At 51.3% G+C, this 16459-nt stretch overlaps 1 protein-coding gene and 1 long non-coding RNA gene across 3 annotated transcripts; one reads left to right on the plus strand and one right to left on the minus strand.

The window, feature by feature from the left end:
* The first annotated feature begins 4499 nt into the window (after positions 1-4499).
* Positions 4500-6000, plus strand: LOC133495391 (uncharacterized). The gene is made up of 3 exons (XR_009793557.1): positions 4500-4838; positions 5177-5297; positions 5361-6000. It is a non-coding gene; the product is annotated as an uncharacterized LOC133495391 (long non-coding RNA).
* Positions 6001-6067: 67 nt separating this feature from the next.
* On the minus strand, positions 6068-7285 carry gpr173 (G protein-coupled receptor 173). 2 transcript variants are annotated; one of them, XM_061809997.1, is made up of 2 exons: positions 7204-7285; positions 6068-7167 (listed from the first exon to the last, which is right to left on the minus strand). In XM_061809997.1, the coding sequence occupies exons 1-2, from the start codon at positions 7283-7285 to the stop codon at positions 6068-6070; spliced, it is 1182 nt and encodes a 393-aa protein (XP_061665981.1). The 2 variants fall into 2 exon arrangements, with proteins under 2 accessions (XP_061665981.1, XP_061665973.1); XM_061809989.1 differs by having other exon boundaries at positions 6068-7285.
* Between the last annotated feature and the right edge of the window lie 9174 nt (positions 7286-16459).

A 16459-nucleotide genomic window follows, 5' to 3' on the forward strand; every position in this document is an offset into this window, starting at 1 on the left:
CTAGCAGTCGCTAAGTCCGAGTTTGCCAACATGGAGCGTCTGGGCATCGTCCGCCGCTCGGATAGCCCGTGGGCCTCGCCACTACACATCGTCCCTAAACCGAGTGGCGGGTGGCGACTACCGCCGCCTTAACGACGCCACTACGCCCGACCGCTACCCTGTTCCACACGTTCAGGACTTCTCAGCCCACCTGGCGGGCAAAATCTTGTTCTCCAAGGTCGACCTGCTGCGCGGGTGTCACCAGGTTCCCGTGCACCCCTCAGACGTTCCCAAGACAAGACAGCTGTAATCACTCCGTTTGGACTGTTCGAGTTTCTGAGGATGCCGTTTGGTCTTAAAAACGCGGCACAATCTTTCCAGCGTTGGATGGATTCTGTGCTCAGGGACTTGCCATTTGTGTTCGTCTATTTGGATGACGTCCTCGGAGGATGAACATCTGATGCACCTCCGCGACCTCTTCGCAAGACTTGAGCGGCATGGCCTGATCATCAACCCGGCGAAGTGTGTTTTCGGGGTGCCCTCTATCCAGTTCCTCGGGCACCTCATAGGCAAGAACGGCGCCGCCCCCCTTCCGGCAAAAGTGGAGGCCGTCTCCGCTTTTCCCCGACCTCGCTGGGCTCGGGGCCTCCGGGAGTTCCTGGGCATGGTGACTTTCTACCACCGGTTCATCCGCCGGGCGGCCCACATCATGCGCCCCCTCTATGAGGCTCTTAAAGACAAGGCCCCCAACCGGGACGGCCGAGAGGATGGAAGCCTTCGAGGCTACGAAGGCCGCCCTGAGTCGTGCCGCTACGCTGGCCCACCCGACCCACGGGGCCCCTGTCGCTCTCACTACCGACGCATCGGACGACGCCGTATTCAAACTGTGGGTCGGCGGCGCCTGGCAACCGCTTGCCTTTTTCAGCCGTCAGCTGGTCCCCAGGGAGCGCAAATACAGCACGTTCGATAGGGAGCTCCTCGGCCTCTGGCTGGCGATCCGCCACTTCCGCTCCCTATTGGAGGGCCGTGAGTTCACGGCATATGTGGACCATAAACCCCTCGCTTTCGCCATGTCCAAGGTGGGCGAGCCGCGGTCCCCCCGCCAGCAACGCCAACTGTCGTTCATCTCTGAGTACACTACGGACATCCGACACATCGCTGGCAAATCCAATGTGGTCGCGGACCGCCTCTCCAGGGCGATCGTCGGCACTGCGCATCTGGGTCTCGACTACTCCCGCATGAGTGCAGACCAGGCCTCGGACCACGGGGTGCGGGCCCTCAAGACTTCTGACACGGGTTTGCGCCTGGAGGAAGTCGCGGTTGGTGACTCGGGCGTCAGGTTGCTGTGCGACCTCTCGGCTGACCAGCCTCGGCCGCTGGTCCCTGCAAACTGGCGGCGAGCTGTTTTCGAGGCGGTCCACAACCTCTCCCACCCCGGGAGGAAACGGTCCGTGAGGCTGGTGGCCCAGAAGTTCGTGTGGCGCCGTCTCAAGAAAGATGTGCAGGCCTGGGTCGACTCGTGCGTGGCCTGTCAGCGGGCTAAGGTGCATCGCCACACAAAAGCCCCCTCGGAGCCCTTCGCTGTCCCCGAGAGGAGGTTTGACCACGTCAACGTCGACTTCGCACGGATTCACCTACTTGCTCACCACGGTGGACAGGACGACCCGCTGGCCCGAAGCCGTTCCCCTCTCCTCGACAACGTCGTCAGACGTGGCCCGGGCGTTCATCGGCACGTGGGTTGCGCGCTTCGGGACCCCGTGCGACCTTTCCTCAGATCGTGGCCCTCAGTTTACCTCTGAACTCTGGAACGCAGTCGCTGAGAGTTTGGGGGTCACCCCCAGGCGAACGGTCTTTGCGAGCGGTTCCACCGCTCCACGAAAGCAGCCCTGCGTGCCGGCTTGACGGACGGCAACCGGTTGGATAAGCTCCCGTGGGTCATGCTCGGCCTCAGGTGCGCCCCCAAGGAGGACCTGTTGTCCTCATCCGCCGAACTCGTCTACGGCCAGCCACCGCGGGTCCCCGGCGAATTCATCCCGGACGCCACAGCGCCCTGGTCCGCGGCCAGGCAACGGTCCTCCCTGCCGGAGGCCGCAAAAGGGTTCGCGCCGGTTCCCACATCGCAACATGGCACCCCAGCTGCCCGGCTGCCCCGTCACCTGCGCTCTGCGGATTTTGTGTTTGTTCGTCATGACGCCCACCGTGGACCTCTCCGCCCCTCCCCCCCCCGTACGACGGGCCGTTCAGGGTCCTGGAGCACGGGGATAAGAGCCTGCTCGTGGACATTGGCGGCAGACCCGAGACTGTTTCCGTGGACAGGGTCAAACCCGCGCACCTGGACATTGACCCCGCGCCGGGGTCGTCCCCCTTTGCCCTGCGCCCCTGCGCCTGCCGGGGTGCCCTTGACCCCGCCTCAATGGACAGTGCGGCCCCGCCCCCCTCGGCCCCTACAGTGCACACCCGCCGGGGTCGGGTCGTCATCCCTCCACGGCACGAGGATTTTGACTATGGGTGAATTCTGGGGGGGCTTGTGTGGTGTTTACATAATTCACCCGCGGGACCTCGAGTTGGGGTGCGGGGGTTTCGCACGGACTGTTTTTGTTGTTGCGCTTCCGGACTAAAGGTTAACAGAGTTCCCGCCGTTATGCGAGTAGTGTTTGGATGTCGAACAATAAAGCGAGTTCTGTTCCTGTGTCCGACACTCCGCCTCCGCCTCCGCCTCCTTTTCTCCGGCGCTACAATAGACTCTCTGCTCCTGGCTTGTACTTCATGCTACGTAAGTCTACAGTAACAATTGTACAAGTGGAAAAAGGATCACTGCAAAATCCTGCAATATTATATCGCGTAGCATAAATTAAGAGAGTTGAAATTTCAAGATGTATGGTTTTCAAATCTACAACGAGACGGCAAAAAAGTGAACCACGATGTGGCGAGGGAGGAACCGCGTGTCCCCCCCTGCTGGTCGGTCCTCCACGCTACCGTCCTCCCACGTACAGATATGATATTGATTTTTGTATTTGTCCGCAACCGCAGTGGCGCAGTGGAAAAAAACGGAAAACTGGGAACGCATCAAAAGTAGATTCTTTATTGACGAGTGGGCAAAAGAGCCACCTCAGCGGAACTGTACAGTTTACACAAGATCGTCTCGCAAAGCAACGCCGGACTCGAAAATCACAGACTTCAGTTCACTTTCCATATCAACGTCTGTACAAGTGAGCGCCCCCCTGACCCCTTGACCCTTGACCTCGACCCCCCCCCCCCCCCCCCGGGTCTCGGAATACCGTACGTGCCGACGCAGCGCGAGTGGCAGCGTGTAAGGATTCCCGCCCACGGACGGACGGATCTTAATTTGGAGACCGGACGACTCGACCCGGCGCTGCGGCTTTTCCGGCTCGGAGACTCTCCGATCCAAACCCTCAAACGCGGGCCGGCCCGTTGACGTTCAGGATTTGCTCCCACGACGACTTCCCAATTCAGAATATCACGTTAAGAGCGTAGCGTTACTCGAAAAACATTCCTCATCATCACACATCTGCAAATATTTCTATACTTCGGAATACAATGTACATAACCGTGAACTATTTCGACTGGTCTCTTTCCTCTATTGTCATGTACAAAAAAAACAAAATCCGACGCCGTTCACGGACAAGACGCGTTTTCATTCGATGGCTTGTTTCATGTGCGAGCCACACTTTGACATTTCCTCTTAACTTTTTTTCCAACACCATCTTCTATTTTTCTAATTCGCCCTCGGAGGTGTTAAGAGTAAGGCCTGGTACACATATAAAGTGTTTTTTTTTTTGTTGTCCCGATTATTTTCCCCTTTCCGGACCAAGGACGACTATCGTACGTTTTAAAAGATTTTCCCGTGCTCCTTTGGCGTGTATCGGGAACGTCGACTCGACCCAAGTATGAAATCTGGGAATCGAACGGTGACCTGACTGAGGAACAAGAAAATGGCTGGCGATTGAATCTTTGATCTTCTTTTTTTAATGTAGTATTTGTTCAATGATCATTTCACATGTAAAAAAAAAATAACAAGTAAAGTAATAATCACGATAAATGAAAAGGCGGCACGGTGGAGGAGCTGGAAAGCGTTGGCCTCACAGTTCTGAGGTCCCCGGGTTCGAGCCCAGCCCCACCTGTGCGGAGTTTGGAAATCACATTTAACATTATGCCTCTGCCTCGAAGTCCTGCATTTGGGTCCGCCCCCCACCCCGGAGGTTCGTGGACAAGACAAATGCGGCTAAATGAAGAGAATAGACCATCAGTAATCAATACATAAAATGTCGTGGAACAAATTGGATGAGTGGGCAGAGCGTCTGCCTCACAGTTCTGAGGATGGGGGTTCAAATCCCCCCGAGTGGAGTTTCCATGTTCTCCTTGTGCCTGTGCGGGTTTTCTCCGGGCACTCCAGTTTCCTCCCACATCCCAAAAGCATGCGACATTAATTGGACCCTTTAAATTGCCCCTAGGTGTGATTGTGAGTGCGGCCGTTGTCTATGTTGTCTATGTGCCCTGCGATTGGCTGGCAACCAGTTCAGGGTGCACCCCGCCTCCTGCTCATTGACAGCCGGGAAAGGCTCCGGCACTCCCCGCGGCCCGTGTGAGGATAGGCGGCTAAGAAAATGGCTGGATGGATCAAATAAATACCTGCAAATTGCACCTTTGCCTCTCAGGGGCAGCGATATTACGATTAGAATAATAGAAGACGAAAGGAGCGAATTTGATGAATATTACTAGTTTTTCAAAGATTAAGAATATACGTCCGTAATATTGTTACATGACCTGTTTGTGTGCGAATATTCCTCATTTGAAGGCGACTCCCTCCCGCGTCGTCCAGTGCAATTTTCGGCTAGCAGGTAAATGTGATTTTCCATTGAGTTGTAGCATTAAGCTAACGATGTTGCTAAAATGAACAATGTGCCGTATTTCAATCGACAATTTGGTCTGCTTGGTTTTGTTGAGTCTGTACGACAAACGTTGACTCGGGTGTCAGTCAGTCAGCGAGCGTTCTTCTGATTTTGTGACGTCGTTATTATCGTCAAGCAGAAATGGAATTGATTACATTTGGGTTCGTCGGCCAGCCCTACCGGACCCGGCTTACCTCCGGCCATTATCTGAATTTGGAAAAACAACTTCTAGCTCGCTCAGTAGATGATAAAAGTTTGCGGTTCTTCTCTTTTATTGATTTTGTCAGATCACCTTGGGAATTTCTGTCTTGGAGGACGAGATTCTAGATCCTTGGCGGAGCAGAATCTTTGCGTCGAGATTATCGGCGCATCAAAACTCTTCAATTCCCGATGTTTACAAATCTCCAGGTACAAGATTATGCATAATAATGATCATAAATCATAATCCATGAAGATTCCCAAAAACTTTAGGTGTGTACCAGGCTTCAGTATGACACGGCGGCAGCACCAACACGGCCAAACCGGAGCAGGCTCGACCCTCGCGCACCCTCCACACGAATGCGATATAAAAACACACAAGCAGGAATGTACGTTCCCGGACGGTCTATACAATATGAAATCAAGTCATATTTCAAAATAGTGTCATCCGCTTAAGATGTATCGTTTACAAATAAAGGAAAGCGGGCATTTTTTTTTTTCTTCCTCCTATGATACAAAGAAATGTAATGCACCCTAAATGAAGTCCAGGTAACTCGAGCATGTTCGGGTTCATCATAATTGACGATTTCGAGAGTGCGTCCAGTCTCCGATCGTCACCTTCGACGAGCGCGGAAAGGAGTCCCGGACGGGTCTTTCGAGCGCGTAGCGTTCCGATCCGATCAGTTTTGCGCCTCGTGTGACACGGACGCACGCCGCCGCGCGTCGCTCTGAAATAAGGCAACGTGATATTAAAAATGGCATCCGTCCTTAGTTTTTAATCCGTGGTGAGGAGTACGAACAATTCAAGTATGGGGAGGGGGACGGGGCGAGGTGGGGGAGTGGCGTTCTCAGACCTGGTCCGAACCTCCGGCACAAAATATGGACATTCTTTTTTTTGAAATGGCACGGTGCCTGCCGCCGGTTGGCTCCGAAGCACATTCTTCTGGTGCGCCCCCCCCCACCACCACCACCACCCATCCTCACATGATGCAGTAGGCCTCATCCTGGGGCAGGTGTTGCTTAGTCCTCCAGTAGGTGGGCAGGTGGGCTCGCAGCACTTTTCTCAGATCCTCGTTGAGCAGGAGACAGAAGATGGGGTTGACGCCGGCCTGGGCGAAGCTCATCCACACGGTGACCGAGAGGTACTTCTGGGGGATGCTGCAGGACTTGACGAAGACCCTCCAGAAGCACGCCACGATGTAGGGGGCCCACAGCACCAGGAAGAGCAGGGTGACGGTGTAGAACATGCGGCCCAGTCTCCTCTCGGACCGCACCTCGTCCATCCCCAGCAGCCGCCGGTGTTGATTGTGGAGGTTTTGCCGGATGCCCAGCAGAGTGGGCGGCATGGGGCCTCGGCCGAACCCCGCGATCCAGTTCGCCGCCGCCTGACCGGTGGCGCCGGGACCGTGGAAGGTCCAGTTCTGGCTGATGGCCGGCACCAGCTGGACCGGTTTCATCTTGCGGTGCCTGTACTCGAAGAGCAGCAGCTTGGCGTAGAAGCCGTGCGTGGCCAGGACCACCACGGCGAGCATGAGCATGAAGCCCAGGGTGTCGTTGGTCTTCAGGTAGCGGTGTTCAAAAATGCACTGATCCTCGTCCCGGATGAACTTGTACGTCCCCACGTTGAAGACGGGCGGGAAAGCCATGGCCACCGCCAAAGTCCAGACCATGCAAATGATGGCGGCGCAGGTCCAGATGGTCATGCGCTTGGCGTAGAACCTGTGGTGGGCGATGGCGAGGTAGCGGGTGACGGCCACGCAGAAGAGCATGAAGGCAGCGTGGAAACAGAAGAGCACGGCCATGAACGCCACCACTTTGCAGCTCAGGGCGCTGTAAGTCCACGCCGAGCCGTTGTGCACCGACACCAGCACGAAGGGAAAGCAGGCGGCCGAGCGCACCGCGTCGGCCAGGCACAGGTCCAGCAGGAAGAAGTACGGCGCCTTGTGGAGCGCCCGGTCTCGCAGGACCAGCAGGGAGACCAGGAGGTTGCCCGCCAGGCTGACGCAGATGATCAAGCCCAAGAAGATCAGTTTGAAGTACGCCGACACGTCTGAGGCCGAGAGTCCTCCTCCTCCTCCTCCTCCGCCGCCGACGCCGCCGCCGCCGCCGCCGCCGCCTCCTCGGGCCAGTCCGCTCTGCGAGGCCAGCACCGCCAGCAAGCTGCCGGGCCCGTCCATGCCGAAGCTCTGGTTGGCCATTCTGTCGGCCTCCTCGCCCGCCTTCCTTCCTGCCTTCCTCTAAGCTCCGCTGATCCTCTTACGGCCCGTCGTCTGCTTTTACAACCCGAGGCCTTTTCTACATGTCATCTCTTCCTCTTTTGTCCGCAAGCTCGCCACCTGTGAACACACAGATGCACATTTTCATGAAGGGCTGGGTGCGCTCCGTTCAATGACACCCCCCCCGGAAATCTTCCCTCCCGTTCCTCTTAAGGCCGGGATCAGATCGGCGGCTCGACGGCATGCCAGCTTCTCGGCTCTCTCGGTAATTACCTATCCCGTTGCTAAGATACAACAGCTCGCATACTTTGTGCAAGTGTGGGTGTTTGAGTGAATGCACGGGGGTGTACGAGGAGGGGGGGGTTGTCTGCTGGAGAAGAGACTGGGCATGTCCAACAAACCCAGCTGTACGCTTTGTGTGTCAGTGGAGGACACCCCGACCCTCGCACCCCACCCCCTTCCTGCACCACACGTAAATGTGCACAGCGAGTGGAATCGTCACGACAGGGGGGAGGGGGGGGGGGACGTTTTTCCACGAAATGTGCCAGTCAGGGGGTGCGCCTCGTCAATCCGGGCCACGCGCAAAAAAAAAAAAAAGCGATTAAGCCGCAGATGTTGATCAATCAAACGGCCTTTTTTTTTTTTTTTTTTTGCTACCTTGATAAATATGTGACGAGAGGCCTGGCCGGGGGCCCTGTGGATGGAGTGAAACCGGCACAAACAGGTGTCACAAACACTCACTTGTGTGTGGAAAGACACACAAATCAATCCCAACCTACCTTTCATTTCACCCTTTTGCAAAATTAAAAAAAAAACAACAGGAAGGAGGCCGTCGCTTTGTCTCACCGTCGCTTGCACGGAGAGAAAACGAAGAAGAGCACACAATGAAGCTTCATGCTCATGTTGTGCACAACACCTGTTATGCATAAATCCATCCAAAGGGAGAATCGGGAGGAGGGGGGAGGGGGGGGGACATATGATCAACACGAGACACCCAACTCCCCCACCGCCCCCACCAAAAGACTCAGCATCTGATCAGACAGCCACAAGATGATGAAGATGCTGCCTGGCCTCGTTTAGGAGCGACGGGAACAAAAAAAAAAAAAAAGAGAGAGAGAGAGAGAGACCGCCGACACCACCCAAAAAAAAAAAAAAAAAAAAAAAAAAGAACCGACATATATCCACGCATCAGCCGCGTAAACAGAATCGGTGCGGCAGCATCACGTCGAAGGTGGCTCTCCCAGAGGACGAACGGGGAGGAAGAAGAAAATAATTTACAAAAAAAAAAGATCAAGTTGCGTTCATTTATCCAAAAATGATGTCCGATTTTCCAATGCTAATCATAAAAAGGCCACGCGCAGACGGCGGAAAGCGGCCGCGCGGCCCCGACGAGGCGTTTTGACGTTGATTTGGGCGACTGACACCGGAACAATCGGTCCGCACACACGGGCGCCTCCATCAATCTCCTTCTCCATCTTTCGGCGGGGATGAAGGGGGGGAAGAAGAAGAAGAAGGAGGAGGAGGAGGAGAAGAAAGGTCGGAGAAGGAGGAGAAGGAGGCTTTCCTCGCAAGTGTTCAAATGCAGCCTTTGTTTTGCCGTCCAGCGGAGGTGGACGGCTGCGCGCAGAGAGGAAGAGTCCGATATGAATAAAAAAGAAGCCCCTCCATGACGCCGTCGAAATCCGACAGATTCGCGATGACGGAAAGCGACGTGGGTTGCAGAGGAGGAACAACAACAACAACAACAAAAAATGTAAAAAAAAAAAATAATAATAATAAAGAAGGCAAGACGAAGAAGAGGCCGCTGGATTATTCCCGAATAATCCCAATTATGGCTGCTCGCTCGGACGCAGCTCGTTCATTTGCGGGTTCGCTCGGTTCTGTTCGGAGAGCGGAGTGATCGGGAAGGGAGGGAGGGAGGGAGGGAGGGAGGGAGGAAAAGACGAGTGTGGTGGAGGCGGCGGAACCCCCCGCATATTCGCGCTTGGCCTATTCGCGGACTTCGTTGCCTTTCTATCAATCTGTGACAAAGAAGGCGCCGTTCCGACCTGTCAATCACTCGTAAAATAACAGCCAATCAGATAGCCGCATGGTCTTAACCCCTGGTTGGACACGCCCCCTCCGGCCGTATTGTCCCACGAGCAATGCTGGGTGTCAGTAGCGTGCGCTTGGAAAAGTCATATTTCCGAGCGCCAACCTGTATGACCCACCCCAAAAATCCTTATCATGTACCGAAGCAAATTATATGTTAAAATAACAGAGGGAGAAAAAACAAGTTTTTCAATGATTTTTAATGGTAGATTTCCATCATGATAATATCTGAAGTTAATTATCAAAGTCTATTTAGTGACATTACTGTGTTCAGAAATGTATTCATGTGTAACTTGATGATGATTGACATGATTTGTGATATACTGTATGGCCGTATATGTAAAAAAAAATCCGTATGAGCTAGTGCTAAACCGTACGAGTTGACAGGTATGAAAAGTTCATATTACAAAGTAAATGGTCCTGATGGGCGCTCGGGGAACGTGCAATTCTGATGAAAGATATCCGGCGAGGTTACAAGAGGCCCGCTTGATTCTTTTTCCAAAGCCTAAAACGCAGTTGACGAAGTATCTACGACGGATTAAGACGTAAACGCGTATTTGTATGACATCGGACTTTTAAGACCGAGCGCTGGGTTCCTTTCCGAGCCGAGTCAAACGAATACACCCGCTCACTTCTAAAGACTGCAATGATATCACTCGTGACCTTTCCAAGTAAAAAGTACTCACCCTGCTTTACATGCGCAGTACGATTCCACAATTTCATCCTGTTGGATTTCAATATGAACTTTGTGAGGCGTCAAACGTTTTGCAGTAACTCTGACGTTGCGTCCTGCTGCGTCCAAAATCTTAATTCTGTGTAGATGTCCTTGCGTGAAATAGTTGAGACCTCTCTGTAGAACCCTCCTGGACAAGTCTGGCGCATTTGGCAAAAAAACATACCGCAAGCGTACCGGGAATACGCGATAGAGAATCCACTTCAAACCTGTTCTGTTCAGCCGCCATTTTGGAAGATGGCAACTGGAGCTAAGATGAAGATCGCCAGTCGGAAAGGTCCATTCATTGCTCCTGGGACGCATCCTTCACTTGTAGAGTTTCAAAAATATGTCTCTCTCATGTGGGTAGAGTTGCCCCAAAACGTCCTCAAATACAGGCCAAGTCGTACTTTCTGGTTTGCTGGAATGTTTTCGGTCGTCCGGACAAGACAGTTGAAAACAAAAAAAAAAAAACTCAAAAAACTGCACCTCGAGTGCATATCTTGGATTGGTATTTTGCATCAAGCTTCCAAATATAGGAACTGTATTTGCAGGTGGCACGGTGGATCATCTGACCTCACAGTTCTGAGGTCCCGGTGTCATGAGCAAGACTTGGCCGCTGCCTAGAGGGGCGTGGCCACGCCACTGCTCACAGCTGTTTCACATTGGGACTCTAATTAGAGTTGTTGTCACTGGCATTTGCCAGTTCGTCGCTTTGCGATTCTGTGCCCTTTTGTTTGTTCCTGTCCTGTTGAGTTGTTAGTTTGCCCCATGGTCATCGGACCTTCCTGCGTGTCTTCTGGATCCCAACTAGCCTAGCGTTAGGGTTAGGCTCTGCCTTGTCGGACTGCGACACCACGTATGGCCCAGTTTTCCGGAACAAACTACATTGAAGGTTATGCCTCTGCCTCGAAGTCCTGCATTTGGGTCCGCCCCCATACCGCAGGTCCGTGACACCCGGATTCAATCCCGGACCCGCCTGTGTGGAGTTTGCACGTTCTCCCCGTGCCTGCGTGGGTTTCCTCCGGGTGGGCACTCCGGTTTCCTCCCGCATCCCAAAAAACACGCAACATTAATTGGACACTGGCGTGATTGTGAGTGCGGCTGTTTTGTCTCTACGTGGCCTGCGATTGGCTAGCGACCAGTTCAGGCTGTAACCCCGCCTCCTGCCCCTTGACAGCTGGGATTGGCTCCAGCACTCCCCGCGACCCTCGTGAGGATGAGGGGGCTAAGAAAATCTCCAACTTGATCCCACCCCGGTGTCGTCCGGGGAGGTCCGTCCACTCAAACGATGACGTCGGCACTTCAGAAAGTCACGCGCGCCTCGCACGCGTGTTGTTGTCCATTTGCACAGCGAGCGGAGCCGAACGCTCCCCGGGGGCCGCTCGCTAAAAGCGCGCATGTATCTTTAATGGTGCCAGACTCCCTGAAAAGTCCGAGGTCTGTGCTGAGAATCTTCCGGAAGAAGTTTTCTCCTCACGGGAGGGAATGCAAGGGACAGTGCAGAACCGCAAGTCGCTGGAAAAAACTTGTCAAGGTCGACTTTAGTGGTTAGAATAAATACTCGGAAGACAATACATGGGGACGGGGGCGGCACGGTGGAGCAGCTGGATAGTGTCGGCATCACAGTCCCGAGGTCCCGGGTTCGATCCCGGCCCCGCCTGTGTGGAGTTTGCACGTTCTCCCTGTGCCCGCGTGGCTTTTCTCTGGGTGGGCACTCCGCTTTCCTCCCACATCCCAAAAACATGCAACGTTCATTGGACACTCTAAATTGCCCCAAGGTGTGATTGGAAGTGCGGCTGTTTGCCTCTACGTGCCCTGCGATTGGCCGCGATAGGCTCCGGCAGTCACTCCCACATCCTTCATGAGGATAGGCGGCAAAGAAAATGGATGAATATGGGGGTGTTCAATAACTTATGAGAGTAAAGTTACATTACATTAAATTTTAAAAAGTAATTTTTTTCCCCTCTGAGACAGAACCCAAATCATGACAACCAAAAGAAAAGAAAAGAAATTGCTAATCAAATCTCACAGAATATTAGAATAATAGCACAGTCAAAACTGTTAAATTCCCGATGTTTAAAAATCTTGAGGTACAAGATTATCCATAATAATAAATAATAAATCAATAATAATCCATGAAGATTCCCAAAAACTTTAGCTGTGTACCAGGCTCGGAGATACATCATATATATATATATATATATATATATATATATTATATATATATAATTTTTCAAATGTTATTTATTTTTAAATGACATTTTTATCTCTATAATAATCAGAATTTTGGGGGACAAAAAAATTGGAATATACTTCCATTTTTACAAAAACAAAAAGCTACAACAATAAACTGGCATGGATCCAATCATTATCAGAGCCGCTTATCCCCACACGGAAAATGCTGGTTTCTTTACAGGGGGAGCCGCCAGCGTTATCGACGCACTCGATCACAGTCGTTTTCCATCGGTAAGCCGCAGAGAAAAATATTTCCGCGACACGCTGGACCCGTCGTCGTCGGTGGGGTCGCTTAGTCGGAGGCGGTTTCGGGAGACATTTAAGGGATGGTCCACCCGTGCGTGTGCCACCAACAGATGGAGGCTCTTGGTCAGAGGGGGCCGATGGATGGGCTGCAATCTGTCAACACGCGAGGCCACTCGTTTACGGCGCGCATTACGGGGAAAAAATGCTTTTCCGCATGCTAATACTTTTTCGCCGAGACGGAGACACTGTCATGCCCGTCAAACAAATGCATTTTATTTTCTGACCCAAATGTTATCATTATTGTCAATAAAAAGACATAATCGGCATATTACAAAATGTAAAATATTTGAAAAAAAAAAATGGGTGTTTCTCTGCTGGCCGAAACAGAAGAAGAAAAATTCATCAATTTTCTGGGCCGCTTATCCTCACAACTGAACGCCGGAGCCCATCACAGCTATCTGCGGGCGGGGTACACCCTGAATTGGTCGCCAGCAAATCGCAGGGCACGTAGAGACAAACAACCATTTGCACACCTACGGTCAATTTAGTGTCTTCAACCAACCTGCCGTGGATGTTTTGGAGGTGTGGGAGGAAACTGGACTGCCCGGAGAAAAATTCAGGCAGGCACGGGGAGGACATCAAAACTCCACACAGGCGGGATTTGAACCCCCGTCCTCAGAACTGTGAGGCAGACGCTATGACCACTCATCCGATTTGTTCCGTGACATTTTATGTATTGATTACTGATGGTCTATTCTCTTTATTTAGCCGCATTTGTCCACGAATCCCCGGACCCAAATGCAGGACTTTGAGGCAGAGGCATAACGTTCAATGTCGTTTATTCCGGAAATTGGGTCATACACGGTGTAGCGGTCCGACAAGGCAGAGCGACAGAAACGCTAGGCTAGGTGGGATCAAAAAGACACGCAGGAAGGCTTCGATGTCTCTGAGGCAAACTAACAAACTGAGCAGGACAGGATCAAACTAAAGGGCACAGAATCGCAAGGCAACGAACTGGCAAAAACTGCAACTTAAATGCTTGTCTAATTACAATCCGAATGTGAAACGGTGTGAGCCCGGGGAGGCTCGGGCGTGAGGTCCAGCCGGTGCCGGTGCTGGTGTCACAGGATTTCACCCAAATCCATCCATCCATCCTTTATCGAAGCCGCTTATCCTCACAAGGCTCACAGGATAGCCAAAGCCTATCCCAGCGAGCTTCAGGCGGAATGCAGACTACACCCTGAACTGGTCGTCAGTCAGTGGCAGATACCGACACCATCCCTGAGCGGGAATCGATCCACTACGCCATATTTCGTCCAAATATTATCGGATAAATAGCGATTGTGGGTGTGGCTCCACAAATGATAATCAGCGTTTGTATCATATCATGCCAATTGAATTTCGCCTTGAGAAATTAGAAAGAGTCTCGTCTTGTGAATTGCATACATTAATAACGGGTTATAGTCGGAGTGAATAAAGTATTTGCACTTGTGACCTCGCCCATAGATGACTGAGAGTTCCCCCAAATCGACGCCGATTTTGGGTGCCTGGGCGTGTCGTGTGGTTAAATCTCCACCAGGTGGCGAAGTTTCATCAGGTCAACGAGGGCTTTGGGAGTCCGGGCAGCATTTGGAGGCCATGAATCCTGTTATAAAAATCCTCGGCGTCATTGGCAAGGCTTTTTCTTGTCGAATTATGAATTCCAGTGAATGTGAAATACGTGCGAGTGAGGGCAGCCGGCGCCCGTTTTGTCACATCTGATCGATTTCAACGACGAGCGGCTATTTTTGTCGCAGCTATTACTGGGAATGTCGTGGGCCAGGCCGAGTTCTGCTGTGTCACGATGAGCTACGACCCGTCGACGTGCGGCGTAGCGCCGAGTGCGACCGATCCTCCTCGTTGGCCTCGCTTCGCGAGGTGGACCGGAAAGTTCGGCTCCTGTCAGACCGAGAAGTGACACAAGTTGATTGCGACTGTTCAAGCGTTTACATTTTGCGCAGGAATCACATCCCGGTTGTCCCAATAAAAGCATTTTGTTCTTTGGAGAGGGGAAAGAAACCCAAATGCAGGACTCCCAGTCAAAGGCATGATGTTCGTTCAATCCATCCATCCATCCATCCATCCATCATCCATCCATCCATCCATCCATCCATCCATCCATCCATCCATCCATCCATCCATCCATCCATCCACCCACCCACCGGACCATCAATCAATCAATCAATCAATCAATCAATCAATCATCAATCAATCAATCAATCAATCAATCAATCAATCAATCAATCAATCAATCATCAATCAATCAATCAACCAACCAACCAACCAATCAATCAATTGATCGATCGATTATTTGTAATGCCGTCATACTTTCTCACTTTGCCACTGCTCTCCTTTATTAATATTAGATATATACAGTGGCTAATCAATTATATTTTGTGATAATATTACAATCGTGAAATGCTCATCGTTCATTTTCGATGGTGGGAAATGTACAAATAATGTATGTAGTACTACTTCTTCACTGTACGTTTACTTGAGTATTTCATTTTTATATAATAATCTAATAACATTCTACTGTTCCTACATTGTTATATTACATATATATAGTATCATATATCTATTATATTCATATACTGTTCAAATATATATCCATATATTTGAAAATCAAATTTGAAATGACTTTACACTCCTTGCTGTGTCAAAATTGGGAATATATATATATATTTTTAATTTCTGTTCTCAAGAACATTTCAGAATGTGCACTTTTTCATTTGAGGTGCTGAATCGTTTTTGCAGTCTTCTTTTCATTTATTAGTATTTTTTTTTTCTCTTGTTTTATGTAATTTTACAGCATCTTTCTCCACGAGCGCGAGTACTTCTTGCGCCACCCGCGTCGGTCGTCCTCCAAGTTGTTTGTTTGCGGAATTGCTTCCCTTCAGAATCACCATACGGACGATTCTGATTCGGATTCTGCTCGTTCCCCTTCGACGACCCAATGGACGCTCAAACCTTTTTCCATATTGATCCAGTTTCAAACTTTGGTCTTGAATCCCGCCCGTTTTTTTAGACATACTCCTGTCGTCACTCGATCCGTCCACCACGTTTTGAGTTTTTGGGAAAAGCTCCATTTTGACGGCTTGGGGCAGAATGCACTGAAAATGACTCTCGTTTGTGCAACTTTTTATTGAATGACATATTTTGGGTGCCAGAATATTTGTACGTACAATGAGCTATGTACAGCTCGCGATCCGTGAGTTCTCGACCGGTGCGACACGTTTAAGCTCTTCCGGAACTCCTTTTGGCTCTAAAACTGGATTTAGGGTTGTGCAAAACACTTCCTAAAAAAAAAATCTTTTTTTTCCAAACACTAAACATCGTCACGATGGTTGTTGTCCATCGGCTCCCGGCCTCCATCTTCCGTTTCTTCTTCCCTCTTCTTCCCGTGAATCCTCCCAACTTAATTTCAACCTCCCACCAGATCGCAACACCGCACGGCAGGCTGCTGAGCTTCCCAGTAGACTGTTTTCCTCCGACCTCCCTCCCTCCCTCCATCCGGTGTCGAGAACGGGCGCCATGTTGGATGGGTGAATCAGAGGCGACAAACCGTAACTAAGCAGGAATCACTTCAAAAAGCTATGTTAGCGGTTGCAAAAACGAAAGTGGGCGTTGGAAAGAGTCTCGATTTCGACTGCCAGCCGGGACCGAGAACCGGTGCGAGAAAACGGAGCAGTTAGCAACCAAACACCGACAACTGTGGCTGCCTCTTATCAGTATAGCTGATCGGTATTAGAATTTCACACCTACTAAGTTCTGTGAAGGCGAAATATTCTTTAGGTCCAAGGGCCTACATAATACTCGTGTGGGAATGC

Source organism: Syngnathoides biaculeatus, chromosome 2 (genome assembly GCF_019802595.1).
Source record: "Syngnathoides biaculeatus isolate LvHL_M chromosome 2, ASM1980259v1, whole genome shotgun sequence".
Lineage (NCBI taxonomy): Eukaryota > Metazoa > Chordata > Actinopteri > Syngnathiformes > Syngnathidae > Syngnathoides > Syngnathoides biaculeatus.